The following is a 16,462-nucleotide window of genomic DNA, read 5'->3' as shown; positions in this document are numbered from 1 at the left end:
AAATTGTTTTAAATCAACATAAAGTAGAATAAAATTTCAGCCTTCCTGCATTTTCGTTAACATGGCATTGCGTAGCATTTTTGGTGAGCTAAATTTGGATCTTATAAAAGCATTTTATATATGGGTAGTAGTCACAGATCATACAAATGGCTAACAAGGGTATACAGGATTAGTAAGCATTAAAAAACTTATAGTCTAAAGATAAACATGTATTTTATGTTTTCAAAGTTCCAGAGGTTGCCAAGAAGCCCCCACCTCCTACTGCCTTAATTCCAGCAGAAGGTAAATGAAATATTTTATTCTATTTGTTTCTGAGATTTGCATCTCTGCGTTGTATTCTTATTTTATGTATTAGGCTTCCAACTTATTATAAAGTTGTAGAGTCTCCTCTGCTACAGTAAAATTAGCAGTGGAAATGATGGCTACTTCATACTGGTCGAATTCCAGGAAAGAAAAACCCAGGCAAATGTTTATGCAGCCTCAGTGCAGTGGACTCAGGGAAGGAAATGGTGAGGGCTAGAAAGAGAGGGGATCCCTTATTGTTTCAACTGTAGCTAACACAAATGTTAAGGATCATATGAATAATGTTAGCCTTAATATTTTTAAAGTTGTCATATGAAAGCAACTAATTGATTTGGTTACATGACTTTATTGTCTTTATCAAATTGACTAAAAAGTTATATTTGATAGTCAAAAATATAGCTTTAAAATTAGTACTGTTTTTGAAAGAATAGTTTGGAATTTAAGTAACTACAGAAATATTAGAAATAAATTCTACAAAATGATCAAATATTAAGAGATTCCATGGGGAAAAAAAACTAAGGGTTTTACAAACTGGAGCTCCCATGAAACAATGGAAGATGTGTTCATTTGATAATATTTACTGAATGCCATTTTGTTCACACCAGAAAAATCCTCAGGTTAAGAGTAGAGTGTCTCTTGACTCTGCTGACTGTGTTCCATAATCAACAAAAATTTAAACAGAACCAACACAAAGCAAACGTAAATGATCAATATAAGGCTGAGATCTCAGATACTGATATTGCTTGACTACATAGACTTTCATTTCGTGAAGTAATTGTATGGATATAATTAACATGCTAATATTATCTTTTTAAATTAATTAATTTATTTATTTTAGCTCCTGAAGTGATTGATGTATCCTCCAAGGCTGAAGAAGTGAAAATAATGACCATAACCAGAAAGAAAGAGGTTCAGAAAGAAAAAGAAGCTGTGTATGAGAAAAAGCAAGCAGTCTACGAGGAGAAGAAAGTTTACATAGAATCTTTGGAAGAACCTTATGACGAACTAGAGGTAGAACCATACACGGAGCCATATGAAGAGCCTTACTATGAGGAACCGGATGAAGAGTATGAAGAGACCCAGGTAGAAGCTAAAAGGGAAGTTCATGAGGAATGGGAAGAAGATTTTGAAGAAGGGCAAGAATACTATGAAAGGGAAGAAGGTTATGAGGAAGGGGAGGAAGAGTGGGAGGAGACTTACCCAGAAAGAGAAGTCATCCAAGTTCAAAAGGAGGCTTATGAAGGTATGTATTAATTGAGTGACTTTTTTCTCTTTTCCCCATTTTTTGCTCAGTTCTTTATAGTTTCAAGGTTATTAACCTGATGTGCAATGGATATGAAATAGATGAAATGACGATTTCCATTTTTTAAAGTTAGAAATCTTTAGAATCTTTAAAAGCATCATTGTCTTCAGAGTTACTTTCATGCTTTGATATTGTAAGTTGAATCATTTAATCGTATTACTAAGACTGAATTCCAAGTGCTCTTTTCTAATGCAGAGGTTCAAGTTTTAGTTTCACTGCCTCACTGCATCTCTGCTTGATCCTGCTTCTAAATCCAGCATGAGTAATCCTGTTAGCAATAAAGATCCCAAATACAGTCATTTACACAGTTGTATATGATTCTTAACTTATATCATTTGCCAATTGATACAGTCTATTAGAACTTAACCTATTCAGGCATCCCTTATTACTGTGTTTTTGTTAAAGAATCACGTGAGAGGAAAATTCCAGCAAAAGTACCGGAAAAGAAAGAAGTACCACCTCCTAAAGGTATGTAATTGGAATTATTTAAATAGATCACATCATCGATGTCATTATCATGGCTTGCTGGGCAAAAATGTATGAATCAGCAGTTCAATCCAATAGGCACAACTTCTTCTGGAAGCTTCATTGTATCAGTGATTTTTTTTCTAAGACTATCTACCTACTTCATTTAATTCAAACGTAAAATGATGATAAAAATATTGTTGTGGTAAATATAAAAAATAACCAAAATACTTGAAGTACAGAGGCTTGTACTTAAAGTTCACTGCAACAAACTTGTCTCTCTTTAAAAATTGAGAGAAAAAGAGACAGACTATTTTAATAGAAATTCTAAAAGTACTGCAATTTTTTTAAAATGCTTGCAGTTGTAAAGAAGCCCGTAGTTGAAAAAATTGAAAAGACTTCTCGAAGAATGGAAGAAGTTCAAGTCACCAAAGGTATTATCATTTAAAACATTTCTCGTACCATGTACACAAGTAATTGTTTACTGATATATGGTCACATGTTATTTATATAGTCATCTAAACTTAAGATATTTTAAAATTTTGTGCAAAGCAATATTCTTCACAATACAAATATATTTGTACATATTTTTAAGTACCCGAAGTTTCAAAGAAGACTGTTCCACAAAAACCTTCTCGGACTCCAGTGCAGGAAGAAGTTATTGAAGTGAAAGGTATACATCTTTGTCTTTCAGCTACAAGTTTTAAACATTTTTATTTATGTGTATGAATATGTATACATATATTACTGAACAACTCACAAATCTGAAATCACCAAAATAAAGACATATTATATATATTATATACATTTTATGCTGCACATTTATATAATTTAAGTAAATAATAACATTATCTTTGTTTTTAGTATCACTTTAAAATTACATAATTTTTTTAATTAAAGAAGGATTTGTGTTTAATCAGTAGTCTTCTAACTTTATTGTGCCATGCATTCCATTCCATATAATATCCCTCATCCCCTCATTTATATGAATAAACCCTAATGGATTTGGGAAAGCACCACATCACGTGTGAAGAAGTTGTGTCTATTTGATTCCCATTTAATAATGTTTGATAAAGGCTGCATGGATTGTTTGTCCCTATAGATCAAAACATGATTTGTTTTCTTGTCAATGCTGAATTTGTTCTCAAGCCATCGTATTAACCCACTAATTCTGTGTCTAAACAAGCCATGTATTTGATCTGATGTCTTGAACTGGAAAAAGAAATACTAATGTGGAATACTCTCTTTAAAGTACCTGCTGTACATACAAAGAAGATGGTTATTTCAGAAGAAAAGATGTTCTTTGCTTCTCACACAGAGGAGGAAGAAGTGTCAGTCACAGGTATAAGGCAAATTTGAATATGGGGCTCAAATGGAAGGGCTTCAGATGGATTTTTATCCCTCTTCTTATCTAATTCGTGATTATGTAGATATCTCTGTCTCCTTGTGAATATTTGTCATCTTCTTCATTTCACATTTGTCTGTTTTAATTTGTATTTCAATATTCTTTGTAAATTGCAATACCACCCATAGTATGGCATACCAGGAACTAAAATGTACCTTTTTTAAAGTCCCTGAGGTACAAAAGAAAACTGTTACCGAAGAGAAAATTCACGTTGCTGTTTCCAAAAAGATTGAGCCTCCACCTAAAGGTATTAGTGATTTATTCTAAGTTTAAAATCTTTCAAAAGTTCCAAAGTAAATATCTGAATATGTTAACATTAAATAATAAATTTAGTCGCAGTCCACAGACCTTTAGCCACTATGTGCAAATAACATCATAGGGAGATGAGAAGACCACGAGGAGGGTATTGGAGAGAGGAATGACAATTCCTGGAGGCTCTGTTCCCTGCTTCATGGAGCTTACAATCTAGTGGCCACCTGTTTAGAAAAAGGAATAGTGTCCTGGGGGCTTCCCTGGTGGCGCAGTGGTTAAGCATCCGCCTGCCAGTGCAGGGGATCACGGGTTCAAACCCTGGTCTGGGAAGATCCCACATGCCACGGAGTAACTAAGCCCGTGCGCCACAACTACTGAGCCTGCACTCTAGAGCCCGCGAGCCACAGCTACTGAAGCCCATGCACCTAGAGCCCGTGCTCTGCAACAGGAGAAGCCACCACAATGAGAAGCCCACGCACCGCAACGAAGAGTAGCCCCCACTCGCTGCAACTAGAGAAAGCCTGTGCGCAGCAACAAAGACCCAACACAGCCAATAATTAATTAATTAATTAATTAAATCTATTAAGAAAAGAAATACAGTGTCCTGGAGCCAGCTCATACCCACTCACCAGAGCTGATGGTTAAATTTTCAGGAATTTTGCTACCCAGCATTTAACGCCTCCATGATTAAAAGTTAAATTATATAAAATTAAATAAGTTATATTTAAAACTATGGTAATAAATGCTCAAAACTCATTACTGTTTTCCTATTATCTATGTTTCTGAGGTTATGTTGATTGCCTCTGTGTTGTGGAAATACTGGATAATTATGTGCTACTTCTCATCCCTTCCCAACTCCGAGACAATGACATCATCGTTGGTAGCCAGGATGCATGTATTTGCACCACCACAGAGGCTGGAACTTGGAAACTGGCAGTGGCTACAAATTAGGGCTCCCCTCCCTCCACCGACCCTCTCCTACACCCAGTCAAATTGTTAAACATTTAGGATACAAATATTATTTAAGATAATTGAATGCAGTTGTTCTAATGCTGCGGCTTTATAAAAGTAAAGTTTCTAAAACTGGTGTCTGAGGAACAGGCACTGGCACCTCTGAGGAAGGGGTGCTCCTACCTGTTCCTAGGAAAGTGGAGGTTCCTTCAGTTAAAAATGAGTAACAGTCACATTTTCTAATTAGCCACTAGTTCATTGCCCTTAATCCTTGATTAACATGTAATTTTCTTGCATTCAATTTGTATAAAACCAGAATGTCTACTCTTTAAGTCTTGCAACAACATATGCCTTGTCAAAATGAACAATTTCTCAAAATCGACCCTTTTTTTTTTTTAAAGTCCCTGAGCCACCCAAGAAACCAGTCTCAGAGGAAGTAGTCCCTGTTCCCCACCTTCCTAAAAAGGTGGAGCCCCTACCAGCCAAAGGTAGAATCATATTTTTGAAAAAAATTTCTTAATGTCTGTCTTCTTGTACCTTTTTCTATTGGCTCTGTGTGTTAATGAGATAGTATCTGTAAACCATTTGTAATGTATTTTAATTCTGTGTATGTTGATTTCATTAACTTGTGGTAATATGTTACACAAATGTCAGGAATACTTTAGACTCCAGACCATGCTGATTGGGTCTTTGTCCACTTCATGTAATGTATGTAATGTCTGTATGGTATTGATGTATTTAGCATGTATTTTCATCACAAGTTACATGCTTGATATTAAATTACTTCCTAAATTCTTTCACTCTTACTGAGGATTTATGATTTAATGTAATCTTAAATGTCTCACAAGGAGGCTAGAGTTCTCAATTGTTTCAACAATGGTGTCTTTAAAGTTCCTGAAGTTCCCAAGAAACCTGTGCCAGAGGAGAAAAAGCCAGTTCCTGTGCCTAAGAAGGAACCTGCCGCTCCCCCCAAAGGTACACCAGAACTGATCACAGGCTGACCCTTTGCCCCAAATGCCAGTGCTTTGTTTTATACAGTCTTCGTACTTACTCTGCTGTCTACTTTGTGTCTTTTACATGCCCCTTGTGTTTTTCATTTATTTGTCAGCTTCCAGGGCTACACTCCACATACATTATTTGTGATACTGAACATTAAAAGAAGTTACTTTTCAAAAGTAACTATATCAAACTGCTGTCTTAAAATTTTAATATCTTCCCTCTCCTAGAGAAAGAAGAAATATTTGTGAAACTCATTTTCTACAGGGCATGTTTCTAGGAAAAACTCTTTCAGCCCTCACCTATGTGACTTTTTCTTAATAAAAAAAAAAAAAACTTTCATGAGTTATGACAAGATACAAAGACTAACAGGAGGGTGTTTGGCAGAACTGAATGTTAATGAGGTAAAGATGTACATAGTGCTTCTGGGAACTGCCACTCTTCTGAAAAGTCAATAATGCCTACCCTTAAATAGTTGGAAACATCAACTTTTGGCATTTACTTTCACCATGTTTCTTGAGATATTAACTGAACGTTGACATTTGCCATACATGTTGCAATTATCTAATTAGTGAGTCAAGGGACCTTTCATATAGGGATATTTGGATTCAAATGTGCTAATTCTTGCCTTAATTTTTGGATTTGGTTGGTTTTGGTGGTTTTAGTGATAAAAGACACTACTTTATAGAGGCAATGAAGTAACAAACTGCACACATCTGGTCAGTTATAGAGAGATCGGTACCATCCAGCTTAGGAGAAAGCAGGCTCATACGTTTTAAGAAGTGTTCTCTTTTGCCTGATTTCTCAGTGTTTCCATTTTCTTCCTTAATCAAATCTGCTTCTCTCTTTCTCAAACTCTTGGCTGTTTCAGAATTCTGGGTCTTTTTCTTTTATTCTTTTTTTTTTTAATTGAAGTACAGTTGTTGCACAATATTATATAACTTACAGGTGTACAATATAGTGATTCACAATTTTTAAAGGTTATACTCCATTTATAGTTATTATAGAATATTGACTGTATTCTGTTGTACAATATATCCTTGTAGCTTATTTTATACCTAATAGTTTGTACCTCTTAATCCCCTACTTCTCCTCCCCACTTACCTCTCCCCACTGGTAACCACTAACTTGTTCTCTATATCTGTGAGTATGCTTCTTTTTTGTTATGTTCACTAGTTTGTTGTATTTTTTAGATTGTACACGTAAGTGATATTATACAGTACTTGTCGCTCTCTGACTTATTTCATTTAGCATAATACCCTCCAAGTCCATCCATGTATTTGCAAATGGCAGCACTTCATTCTTCTTTATGGCTGAGTAGTATTCCATTGTAAATATATACCACAACTTCTTTATCCATTCGTCTGTTGATGGGCACTTAGGTCGCTTCTATATCTTGTCAATTGTAAATAATGCTGCTATAAACACTGGGGTGCACGTATCTTTTCAAATTAGAGTTTTTATTTCTTTAGGGTCTTTTTTTTAACCAAATGATTTTTAAGAATGATTTCTGATTAATCATTAAAATATAATGATTATATGAAAATAAAATATGATTATAATGAAAAGCTTATATTACTAAAACCAGTACTAATACCAAAGCCTCTTGGTCACTCCTGGAGGAGACTCAGAGGCATGTCTCATTTATACATGAAAATAAATACATTTAGTAACATGTATGTATAAACATCCCATGTATACATAACATAATATATACATGTATCAATGTGTATCTGTATAATTACATCAAGATATTACAAATGCAAGTGTAAAGGTGCAGTTGTTCAAAAAAATTGCCAATATCTTATTTAAAATGGAAAAAATTACCACCGATAATGCATGCTGTTAGAACTACATCAGCCACTCAAAAATTCAACACCATCAACACTTAGAATAGGTAAATTAAACCCATTGTAAACCTTCTTTGGGTCATAGACCCTATTGAAAACTATGGAGCCTCTTAGAGAAAAGCACATATATACATACCCACAAAATTTTGCACACAGAACTCCCCAAAGTCACTGACACACAGATGTCATACTGAGAGGGCTACCCTAGCAAAAGAGTGTTTCCTGAGTTTTATAGACACTACAGGTGCACCAAAAAAAAAAAAAATTCAGAAGAGAAATAGAAAAATAATAATAATGATATAGATGCAACCATTCTAATGACATCTTAGTCTAAGATAGTCTTAGATAAAGTATACCCATTGTTGTTATGGATTCCACTTCTCAATACAAAGAGTAAAGGAATTTTTCTATATACTATATCCACACTCTATATTGTTTATATAATTACTGACTAATTTGGTATTTTTATTGGAGTATAATTGCTTTACAATGTTGAACTAATTTGTTTTTATCAAAAGCATACCAATATATAAAGAAAGAATGAATTCTGTGCACATCCTTCTGTGTATATAACTCATTTTTAATAGCCTAAATGCCTATGTAACATTACTTGGGACATTTACCACATGTGACCTTTAGAAAACTATAGTTTAATTTTGTGCATTATTTTGCCGATGCATAGAAAGCCTATAACATTAGTAAACTACGTAAAGATTTGTTTGTGTGTGCCTATATCCATTCATAAAAGTGACATATGGCTAAACTAACATTCTATTTTAAAAACTTTAAGTCCCAGAGGTGCTCAGGAAACCTGTCCCTGAAGAAAAGATTCCTGTTCCTGTTGCAAAGAAAAAGGAAGCTCCACCAGCTAAAGGTACAATGACTTGCTTAGTAAGGAAGCCCTGTTTTTATGTCTTGAGTATAAAACATTTCTGTGTTTAATTATCTAATTTAGTTTGTTTCATTCAAAATGAATGTCTTATGGTGTAAGAATTCAACAAAAGTGTCTGTCCACCTGCCTACTTTCTTACAAAATAACTGTCCATTAGCTACTTTGGAAAATATAAAGTTAACTCTAAAAATTAATGTCTTTTCAAGTTCCTGAAGTACAGAAGAGGGTTGTTGCAGAAGAAAAAATAATCATCGTCACTGAAAGGGAGGAATCTCCACCACCAGCAGGTAACCTCATCCCATCTCCACAAAATAACCTTGTCTTCCCTTCAAGCTTCTTTAATTGCATATCTTCTTTAATGGGCCTGCAAGTTCTATGTTGCTCATTTACTTTGCCTTCCTGAGAATTTTAAAATCAAATACTATCCTTTAAGTGCCAGAAGTACCAAAGAAGAAAGTTCCCGAAGAAAAAAGACCTGTTCCTTGGAAAGAGGAAGAAGTTCCACCACCAAAAGGTATTGTCTCTCCATCTTTCCAAGAACCATCTTTATAATATTACGTTCCTAGGCAAACAATGACTTTGTTAGTCTTGTGATATATGTGCATCGTGAGTGTGTATCTGTGTTTTGTGATGGTCTTCAATGAGATAACACTGAAGTTCTAAAAGTGCACAATGTTTTTAAAGTACCAGCTCTACCTAAGAAACCTGTCCCTGAGGAGAAAGTTCCTGTGCCAGTTCTTGCTGCTAAGAAAGCCCCTCCTCCCCGAGGTAGGATTGTCTCAAGCCTCTGACAAAAATCTTTTAGCGGGTGGATTCTTTTTCCTATCTGGTGTCTTCTTGTACTGACCCTTTGTCTCTCTTGGATAGAATTTTTGTGTGTATATACTCGTGATAAGTTATGTAATTTGCTAGTGAAAGTGGTGTACTGTGCAAATCTTCCCCAAACTTTAGGGAGAGAAAATTGTTAAGATTCTTGATTTTTAAGCTTCAACTTTAATCCTTTCTTAAAGCTGAAGTTTCTAAGAGAACTGTCGTAGAAGAAAAAAGATTTGTTGGTGAAGAAAAACCATCCGTTGCAGTTTCTCAAAGAGTGGAGGTCGTGCGGCACGAAGGTATATAATCGGAAGTGAGGGGAGAAATGAGTTTGCATGTGTTTCCTCCAAGTCTTTTCTTCTTACCACATAGTTTACTTTAGAAGTTGTTCTTATCAGTGTCTGTTGTAGCCTCTGAGACTGAATGTTTTGTGTCTACATTGGTCCTGAATCATTCTAAGAGGGTGAGTGGGATGCTGAACATGTGGTAATTGTGAAAGTGGCCTCATTTGGGCATAATCTGAATATTCTTCTCAGTCTTGCGCTGTACTGTCCCCTCACCTGAACTCAGCTCTCTCCTTCTTGCAATGAAGAAGCAGTGTGAAACCACCCCCTACGCAGATAGAAGAACATTACCCATCTATGGGGAACACATAGTTATAATCAGTACTTCAATGGGCTATTCGGGCTGAATTTAAAGTAAATCTTATCTTTTAAAATACCTGCAGAGGAGGAATGGAGTTATTCAGAAGAAGAGGAAAGAGTATGTGTTTCAGTTTATAGAGAAGAGGAAAGAGAGGAGGAAGAAGTGGAGGTTACCGATTATGAAGGTAAATAATGCAGATAAGCTAGTGGTGACCTGGCGTCTTGATAAGCTGTTTTCCTTCACAGATTATTTATCAGATTAATGAAAGTAACGCAAATTCAGTGAACGTCTACTGGTCTTATCTGATGTATCTTTTGATCGAAACACAAGACTCAGGAGCATTAATTAAACATCCAAAGTATTTCTTGTCCATTCCCTCTAACTTGACTCTGTAGGAAACAAGCCTTCATATGTATAGGTAACTAATGGTGCAAATATCTCCATACACATTTATCCTTTCAGTAGATGGGACTTGGTTTCAGTACGGTGGACTTCCATAATCTTCACCTTGGTAGTCTAATGTCTAAAACATGGGTAACAAATAGCAGTGTTGATAGCACAACTCACTAATGTGTCCTGACTCACAGATTTTAAATGAATAAGAAATTATATACATTATTACATTCCAGAAGTCAAGGCCAGGTTTGAGAGTGAAGCACTGAACACGGAGGGCTTTCCAACATTCCATGTATGGAGAAAACAATCGTGTAATATCTTTCATTAGATCAATTTGTTATTCAGATGTTCACATACCTATAAAGCTAGTTCTCTATAGCTTAGGATTGAACAACAAGCTTTATTTCAATATTGGGATACCCTTTTAATGAATTAAGACACCCCTGGGTTTACTGCTAAAGTTCAGCATTCTGGCTAAAGCTATATGTCTGAAAGAACTTTACTAAGATAGTTTTAATGTAGCTCTGCTTTAAAGATTAATCCGTAAGTTTCTCAGTAAATTAACTGTCTTCCCAATGAAACGATGAATAGAATTGTACAGGCAGATGCCCTTGAGTGTATCTCTGGCTAATAAAAGGGGCCCCACCTCTTCTCCACTTGGAAGAAAAGTCCATGTGAAATCCAGATGTGCAGTCTTAATGGAATGGCTTAGAACAGAGCAAGACCTGACTCCCTAGAGGAAGCTCACCAGTTCTGTTGTGCTTCCTGGGAAAGGCCAAGATGGGCATAAGCCAGGAATCTGATGGATTCAAAGAGGGTCCTATCCCTTCTAGAAATGTTTGGGAAACCATAACATGTACACAAGGAAAGTTCTCATTGCATGAATATAATTTCAGTTTTTTATACATTATAAATTTCTTTTAGTACTATAGACTCTGATTAAAAGGAAAGACATTTTATGATATTCTTATGTTTCCATTAAGCCCAAAGATTTAGGGGAAAGATGGGTAGCCTGTTAAGTTTACTCCTAGTGTTTGTAACTAGATCTTTCTATTCTATAATTAATCTTATACACAGACTCAAAAATCATAGGAAGGCTCTTTCCTCGTCCACCATAGCTACTCTCACAAAACTTGGGGAAAAAGTCTTGTTTCCAAGTCCTCAGTAGGTTTTTCATATGTAATACAGGTCTTTCCTTTCTTTCTTATGAACCTACTTATGATTCCTCAAGTATATTTTTGAAACTTGTCTTCAAATTCCTGTGTTCTTGTTAACTTAGCCGCTAGGATTGTTTTTACGTCTTGCACTTGTCCTGTTCTTCCTGTGAATACAAGCATTGTTATCTTTATGTTATACTTACTTAAACTTATTTTCTATGCTCTTTATTAAGGCATATGCTTTGATTAAAATCTTCTTCTTTGGGTATTTTAAATGAGAACAATCAGGGAGTTGGAAAGTGTTAAACTTTTACTATTTTACTTACTTTTTTACATAATAAAGTACAGCTAAAATTAAACATGAAAAACACTACAACCTACCTTCTTTGAAATTGATATCTTTAAAGTGATGGAAGAGCCTGAGGAATATGTTGTAGAAGAAGAGCTGCACTTTATTTCTGAGAAAGTGGATGCTGAACCAGCCAAAGGTAGACCAACTCTTAGATTAATTCTAGCCCCATATGTGTTTGGCTTGTCCCATTCTTAATGTCCTCTTGTAGTTAACTTTTTGTATTGCAAATGTTGATAAATATCATGTGTAATAAAAATATTCCTTAAATTTTTATTAAAAAGAAATCTGGACTTTTCCACAAATGTATTTTATAATCTTTTCAAGTGCCTAAGAAGAAAATTGTACCCAAACCGAAAACTCCTGCTAAAATAGAGGAGCGTCCACCAGCTAAAGGTACAATTCTCTCTCGAAGAAATGGGATACCATTTGTCTTAATAGCTATAATAATGCCTTTAGTTTGAATAACTGCCTCAGTTTTGTCAGCATATACGTGTAAACATTTTTACTGACTATAGACATTAATGTTTGTGTAAATGTGTGATCGTCTCATAAAGTGAGTTCTTTGCCCCAAAATTACACTTCTCCTGTAATACAAACTAATATTCTTAAACCTAATATTTCTAAAGTTCCTGAAGTACCTAAGAAAATTGTGCCAGAAAAGAAAATTCCTGCTGCAGTTCCCAAAAAGGAAAAGGTGCCACCAGCCAAAGGTATATTGGGCTTTCCTTTATTCTTGAATAATACCTGTCTTTTTAAATCTTAAATTGATACATTCTTCAAATTTTTATGACATTAACAAGAAAATAAGTGTGCCTGTGTTTAGTGTTTTTCACATTTGTATGTCTGATCGTGTTGTGCAATGTCTTTTAAGTGCCAGAAGAGCCAAAGAAACCAGTTCCTGAAAAAAGGGCTCCTCCCAAAGTGGCTAAGATAGAAGAACCTCCTCCCACCAAAGGTAAACGAAACCCCCCAGCACAACAACTAGAAACATGTCTTGTCTTTCTCGTCCTCTCACTGCTGTCCTTGGGTCACCCCTTCTGTATGGAGGTTATTGGTGTATGTTGGCCGCAAGGATATATTATTGCCTTGTCTATGGTGGACTATTACTTACTTGTTGTGAAGTTCATTTGTGCGTACCTTGTAAAATTGTTATACTCAAAAATCACAATACTTTCTGGCTAATACATTTTTTAAAATTCCACTTTAAGTAATATAACTCCATAATCCTAAAATTATCTTTCAAGTGACTGAGAGGCACATGCAAATTGCCCAGGAAGAAAAAGTTCACGTTGCTGTAACTAAAAAAGTGGAGCCTCCAAGACCAAGAGGTACATGGGGCCTTTCAATACACAGGATATTGTACCTACCCTATTCTCTTTACCAAATACACTTGTTATGGGTGTTGGGTTTTTGTTGTCATTGTTATAGTTGTTTTATGTTTGAAATCGTGAAAATATCAAGTCTTTTATGTTTGAGTTACTACTATACAACTACCTTTTTGTTGTTTGAATGAGGAAAACAGTTCTTTAAAGTGAAATCTGTCTTTAAAGTGCCTGAGGAACCCAAGAGAGCTGTTCCAGAAGAAAAAGTTCCAAAACTCAAGCCTAGAAAAGAGGAGGAGCCACCAGTAAAAGGTATACCAACTTTTCCAAAAATCAAAATAAGCTTTTAGGTATCAAAATAAGCTTATAGGTATGACTAATCTAGTGGAATTGGGATCTTTAGAGAAAATAATTTAAATATGTATTACAAAGTAAGTAATATGCATATGCTATTCCGTATCATCTCAAAACTAAATATTTCTGATACCAGAAAATATTCTGTCTCTTCTTCTCAAAAAAAAAAACAAAAACAAAAATGAAACTCCATACAAACGTGTAGATACTTTCCCTTAAAACGAATTTATCTTCTAATGGTTCTTTGTCTGTATACTAAACTCCTTTGCAGAAATGCTTGTTTTGTGTGGCAACCTTTGATGAAATTAAAATTTTTTAAATCCTCAATTTTCTACATTGTGCCAGTAGAGCTTATGAAAACACCTTAGAATTAAAGTGAAGAAACTATTCATGTGATGCAACCTTCTGTCTAATGCTTGTTTGATAGTCATTGTTTATACTGTCTAGTTGTCTTTTTTTATTTCTTTTATAAATACTACTTGATCTTCTTAAAGTTATTCAATGTCTTTTAAGTATTAAGTAGCTTAGAGAAAAGTATTTATATATATATTAGAACATGTTTATTTCCGAGTCTATTGATTTTTCTTACCACTTAAATGAAAAATTTAAACAACGAGCATGGTTATGGCCATCTTTGTCCTCTTTGTCCTCTTTGTCCTTGGATTGCACACACAAGTTCTCTTAACACATGTTATTCTGAATCTTGCAATTCACTTTTAATAATTATTCTTTTTAAAGTGACTGAACTCAGGAAAAGAGCTGTCAAAGAACAAAAGGTATCCATTGAAGTTCCAAAAAGAGAACCTCCAGCAGCTAAAGGTATATTGTGCTTTGACTAAATAATAAAATGAAGCATGAACCTACACAGCTCTTTGCCTGTTGGTTTCTAATTTGACTCTCATTCTTTATTGGCTTATTGTTGCCTAAAGGCAGGGAATCTAACATTTGAAATTATAAATAGCAAATGTACACTCTGTAATACCTTGGCCAGCAAAGGACAGTCAGGGTCTCCCATAACCAGTGCATGAGACTATCAGCAAGGAATGAGATCACAGCACATTGTCACTATGGTCCCTAAATGGGCTTCAAGTAAAATGCACCTGTTGTCAATATTATTCCAGAAGTAACTGTAACAGCAGAGAAAGAATGGGCTTACACCCAGGAAGAAGAAACTGTTTCAGTACAATGGGAAGAGGAATATGAAGAACATGATTATAAAGAATTTGAGGAGTATGAACCCACAGAAGAATATGATCAATATGAAGAGTATGAGGAGCATGAATTCGAACATTACGAAGAGTATAAAGAACATGAAGAATATGTCACAGGTATGAGCAGATCTGCAAACCTGAAACCACATTAAATATGAGTAAAATCCATAGAACAGGATAAAATTTTGAATGCCCAAAGAAATTTGGAAAGAACTTTGTTTTGTTTGGCAAATTCAGAATTTTTTTTTCTTGGATAACTTCTAGAAAAAAAAAAATCTCTATAAATCGTAAAGTTGTGTTAGAGTTTGGTTCTGGGCAAAATCTATTTCCTCTCCTTTTTGCTTATAAGAAAATGTCATTACGTTTCTTTCTCCAAAAGGTCAAGAGTCTATCTTCAAGTGCCCTTGATCATTCTAATACATGACCACAAATTTCTCAACATCTCTCATCCTGAACCTTGTTATTATCAAACATAATAGGCTATTGAGAAAACACCCTACCCTCGGGGTTCCCATCATCCAAACTTCACAAAGACTGCTTCAAAAGTAAACACAGAGAAAGCCAACACAAGCCATTGTGTTTTATCTTTGTGAAGATCAAATCTGTAGGAATAAGTTTCTATTGGAATTTCAAAATGAAGCAATATTATTTCATTTATTCTATTTTTGATGTTTCACAGCCTAACTTTGAGAATGTTCTATGTAATTTTACAAATAGAATTAAAAAACAATATTATATGGGGAGGAGTTTAACCATGATTTTGTCTACCTGAAGTGAAATGATAATATAATATGTAAAAGGGAGTCACAATTACCTAACTGAAGTAAATAGCAAGGAGGAAATAGCAATAAAAGCTTTTTTAGGTCTTTTACACCTTATTCTACTCAGATCTCTGATTCTCACTCACCTCTAGAGTCTATGCCTATGCTGTAGATAAGATATATTATTTTAATTCTTCGTATCCATTGAAGAAATATATTCTAACAAAAATGTCTAACATTAAATACCCTGTATATATTTTTAAAGAGCCTGAGAAGCCCACCCCAGTAAAGCCTGTCCAGGAAGAACCGGTTCCCACAAAACCAAAGATCCCACCAGCTAAAGGTAGAGTGAGAAAAACATTATCAGTCATGAGACCTGTGGTCCCTACATGTCTGTCCAAGTATAAATCCATGTTGAAGTGGCAGTGTACCAATCGTGTGTGTGTTTGGGGTCATTATGTTGTACATCATATTTCTTATTTTTTTCTTCTTACTACTCTTAAGAAATTTGATTCCGGTTTTTAAATCTGTTAATATTGATGTTTTAAAGTGCCGAAGAAAGTGGTCCCTGAAGAAAAAGTACCAGTGCCCATTCCTAAGAAACTCAAACCTCCACCGCCCAAAGGTACATGGCAGCGTAATAACTACCAAAAACATCTTTTTTACTTATGTTCTGTAAACGTGTCTTACTACCTTGTCTGATGTTCTTTGTCTTTACTGAATATATTGTTTGGTGCTGATTCTTACGTTTCTCGGCATTTCATGTATTTTTATTTACATATTCGTGTGGTTGGTTTTAATGGTCTTTAATAATTAATATCTTTAAAGTGCCTGAAGAAGCAAAGAAAGTTGTTGAGGAAAAAATACACATTTCAATTACCAAACGTGAAAAAGAGCAGGTGACTGAACCAGCTGTTAAAGGTATAATTTCCTTCCTCGATTGTGGTCTTTTATAATGTCTCTTTTAAAACTCAAGCAGCTGTGTTTTGCTTTTTTTTTCTTCATTGTTTTGTGTCTTTTATATTAATAGTTAG

The 16,462-nt window shown here is 34.8% G+C and overlaps 2 protein-coding genes across 2 annotated transcripts in view; both read left to right on the top strand.

The window, feature by feature from the left end:
• TTN (titin) overlaps window positions 1–16,462 on the top strand; it is a 279,002-nt gene that overhangs the window by 114,463 nt on the left and 148,077 nt on the right. The gene's annotated exons all lie outside the window — the stretch shown is intronic.
• LOC309962965 (titin-like) overlaps window positions 1–16,462 on the top strand; it is a gene marked incomplete at both ends in the record, with an annotated part of 87,215 nt that overhangs the window by 40,039 nt on the left and 30,714 nt on the right. Inside the window, 22 exons of the mRNA XM_082841070.1 lie at window positions 229–282; window positions 1,142–1,546; window positions 2,012–2,074; window positions 2,434–2,505; window positions 2,667–2,744; window positions 5,571–5,654; window positions 8,316–8,399; window positions 8,624–8,704; window positions 8,851–8,931; window positions 9,102–9,185; window positions 9,428–9,529; window positions 9,958–10,059; window positions 11,836–11,916; window positions 12,105–12,173; window positions 12,407–12,490; window positions 12,652–12,735; window positions 13,025–13,108; window positions 13,331–13,414; window positions 14,195–14,275; window positions 14,578–14,784; window positions 15,979–16,053; window positions 16,257–16,349. Of these exons, the coding sequence (XP_082697196.1) occupies window positions 229–282; window positions 1,142–1,546; window positions 2,012–2,074; window positions 2,434–2,505; window positions 2,667–2,744; window positions 5,571–5,654; window positions 8,316–8,399; window positions 8,624–8,704; window positions 8,851–8,931; window positions 9,102–9,185; window positions 9,428–9,529; window positions 9,958–10,059; window positions 11,836–11,916; window positions 12,105–12,173; window positions 12,407–12,490; window positions 12,652–12,735; window positions 13,025–13,108; window positions 13,331–13,414; window positions 14,195–14,275; window positions 14,578–14,784; window positions 15,979–16,053; window positions 16,257–16,349 (2,232 nt within the window). The remainder of the gene's footprint in view (window positions 1–228; window positions 283–1,141; window positions 1,547–2,011; window positions 2,075–2,433; window positions 2,506–2,666; window positions 2,745–5,570; window positions 5,655–8,315; window positions 8,400–8,623; window positions 8,705–8,850; window positions 8,932–9,101; window positions 9,186–9,427; window positions 9,530–9,957; window positions 10,060–11,835; window positions 11,917–12,104; window positions 12,174–12,406; window positions 12,491–12,651; window positions 12,736–13,024; window positions 13,109–13,330; window positions 13,415–14,194; window positions 14,276–14,577; window positions 14,785–15,978; window positions 16,054–16,256; window positions 16,350–16,462) is intronic.

This window comes from Leucopleurus acutus (assembly GCF_964270905.1).
Source record: "Leucopleurus acutus genome assembly, chromosome: 6".
NCBI lineage: Eukaryota > Metazoa > Chordata > Mammalia > Artiodactyla > Delphinidae > Leucopleurus > Leucopleurus acutus.
Note: the sequence above shows the minus strand (reverse complement) of the source record. Positions and strands in the feature narration are given on the sequence as shown.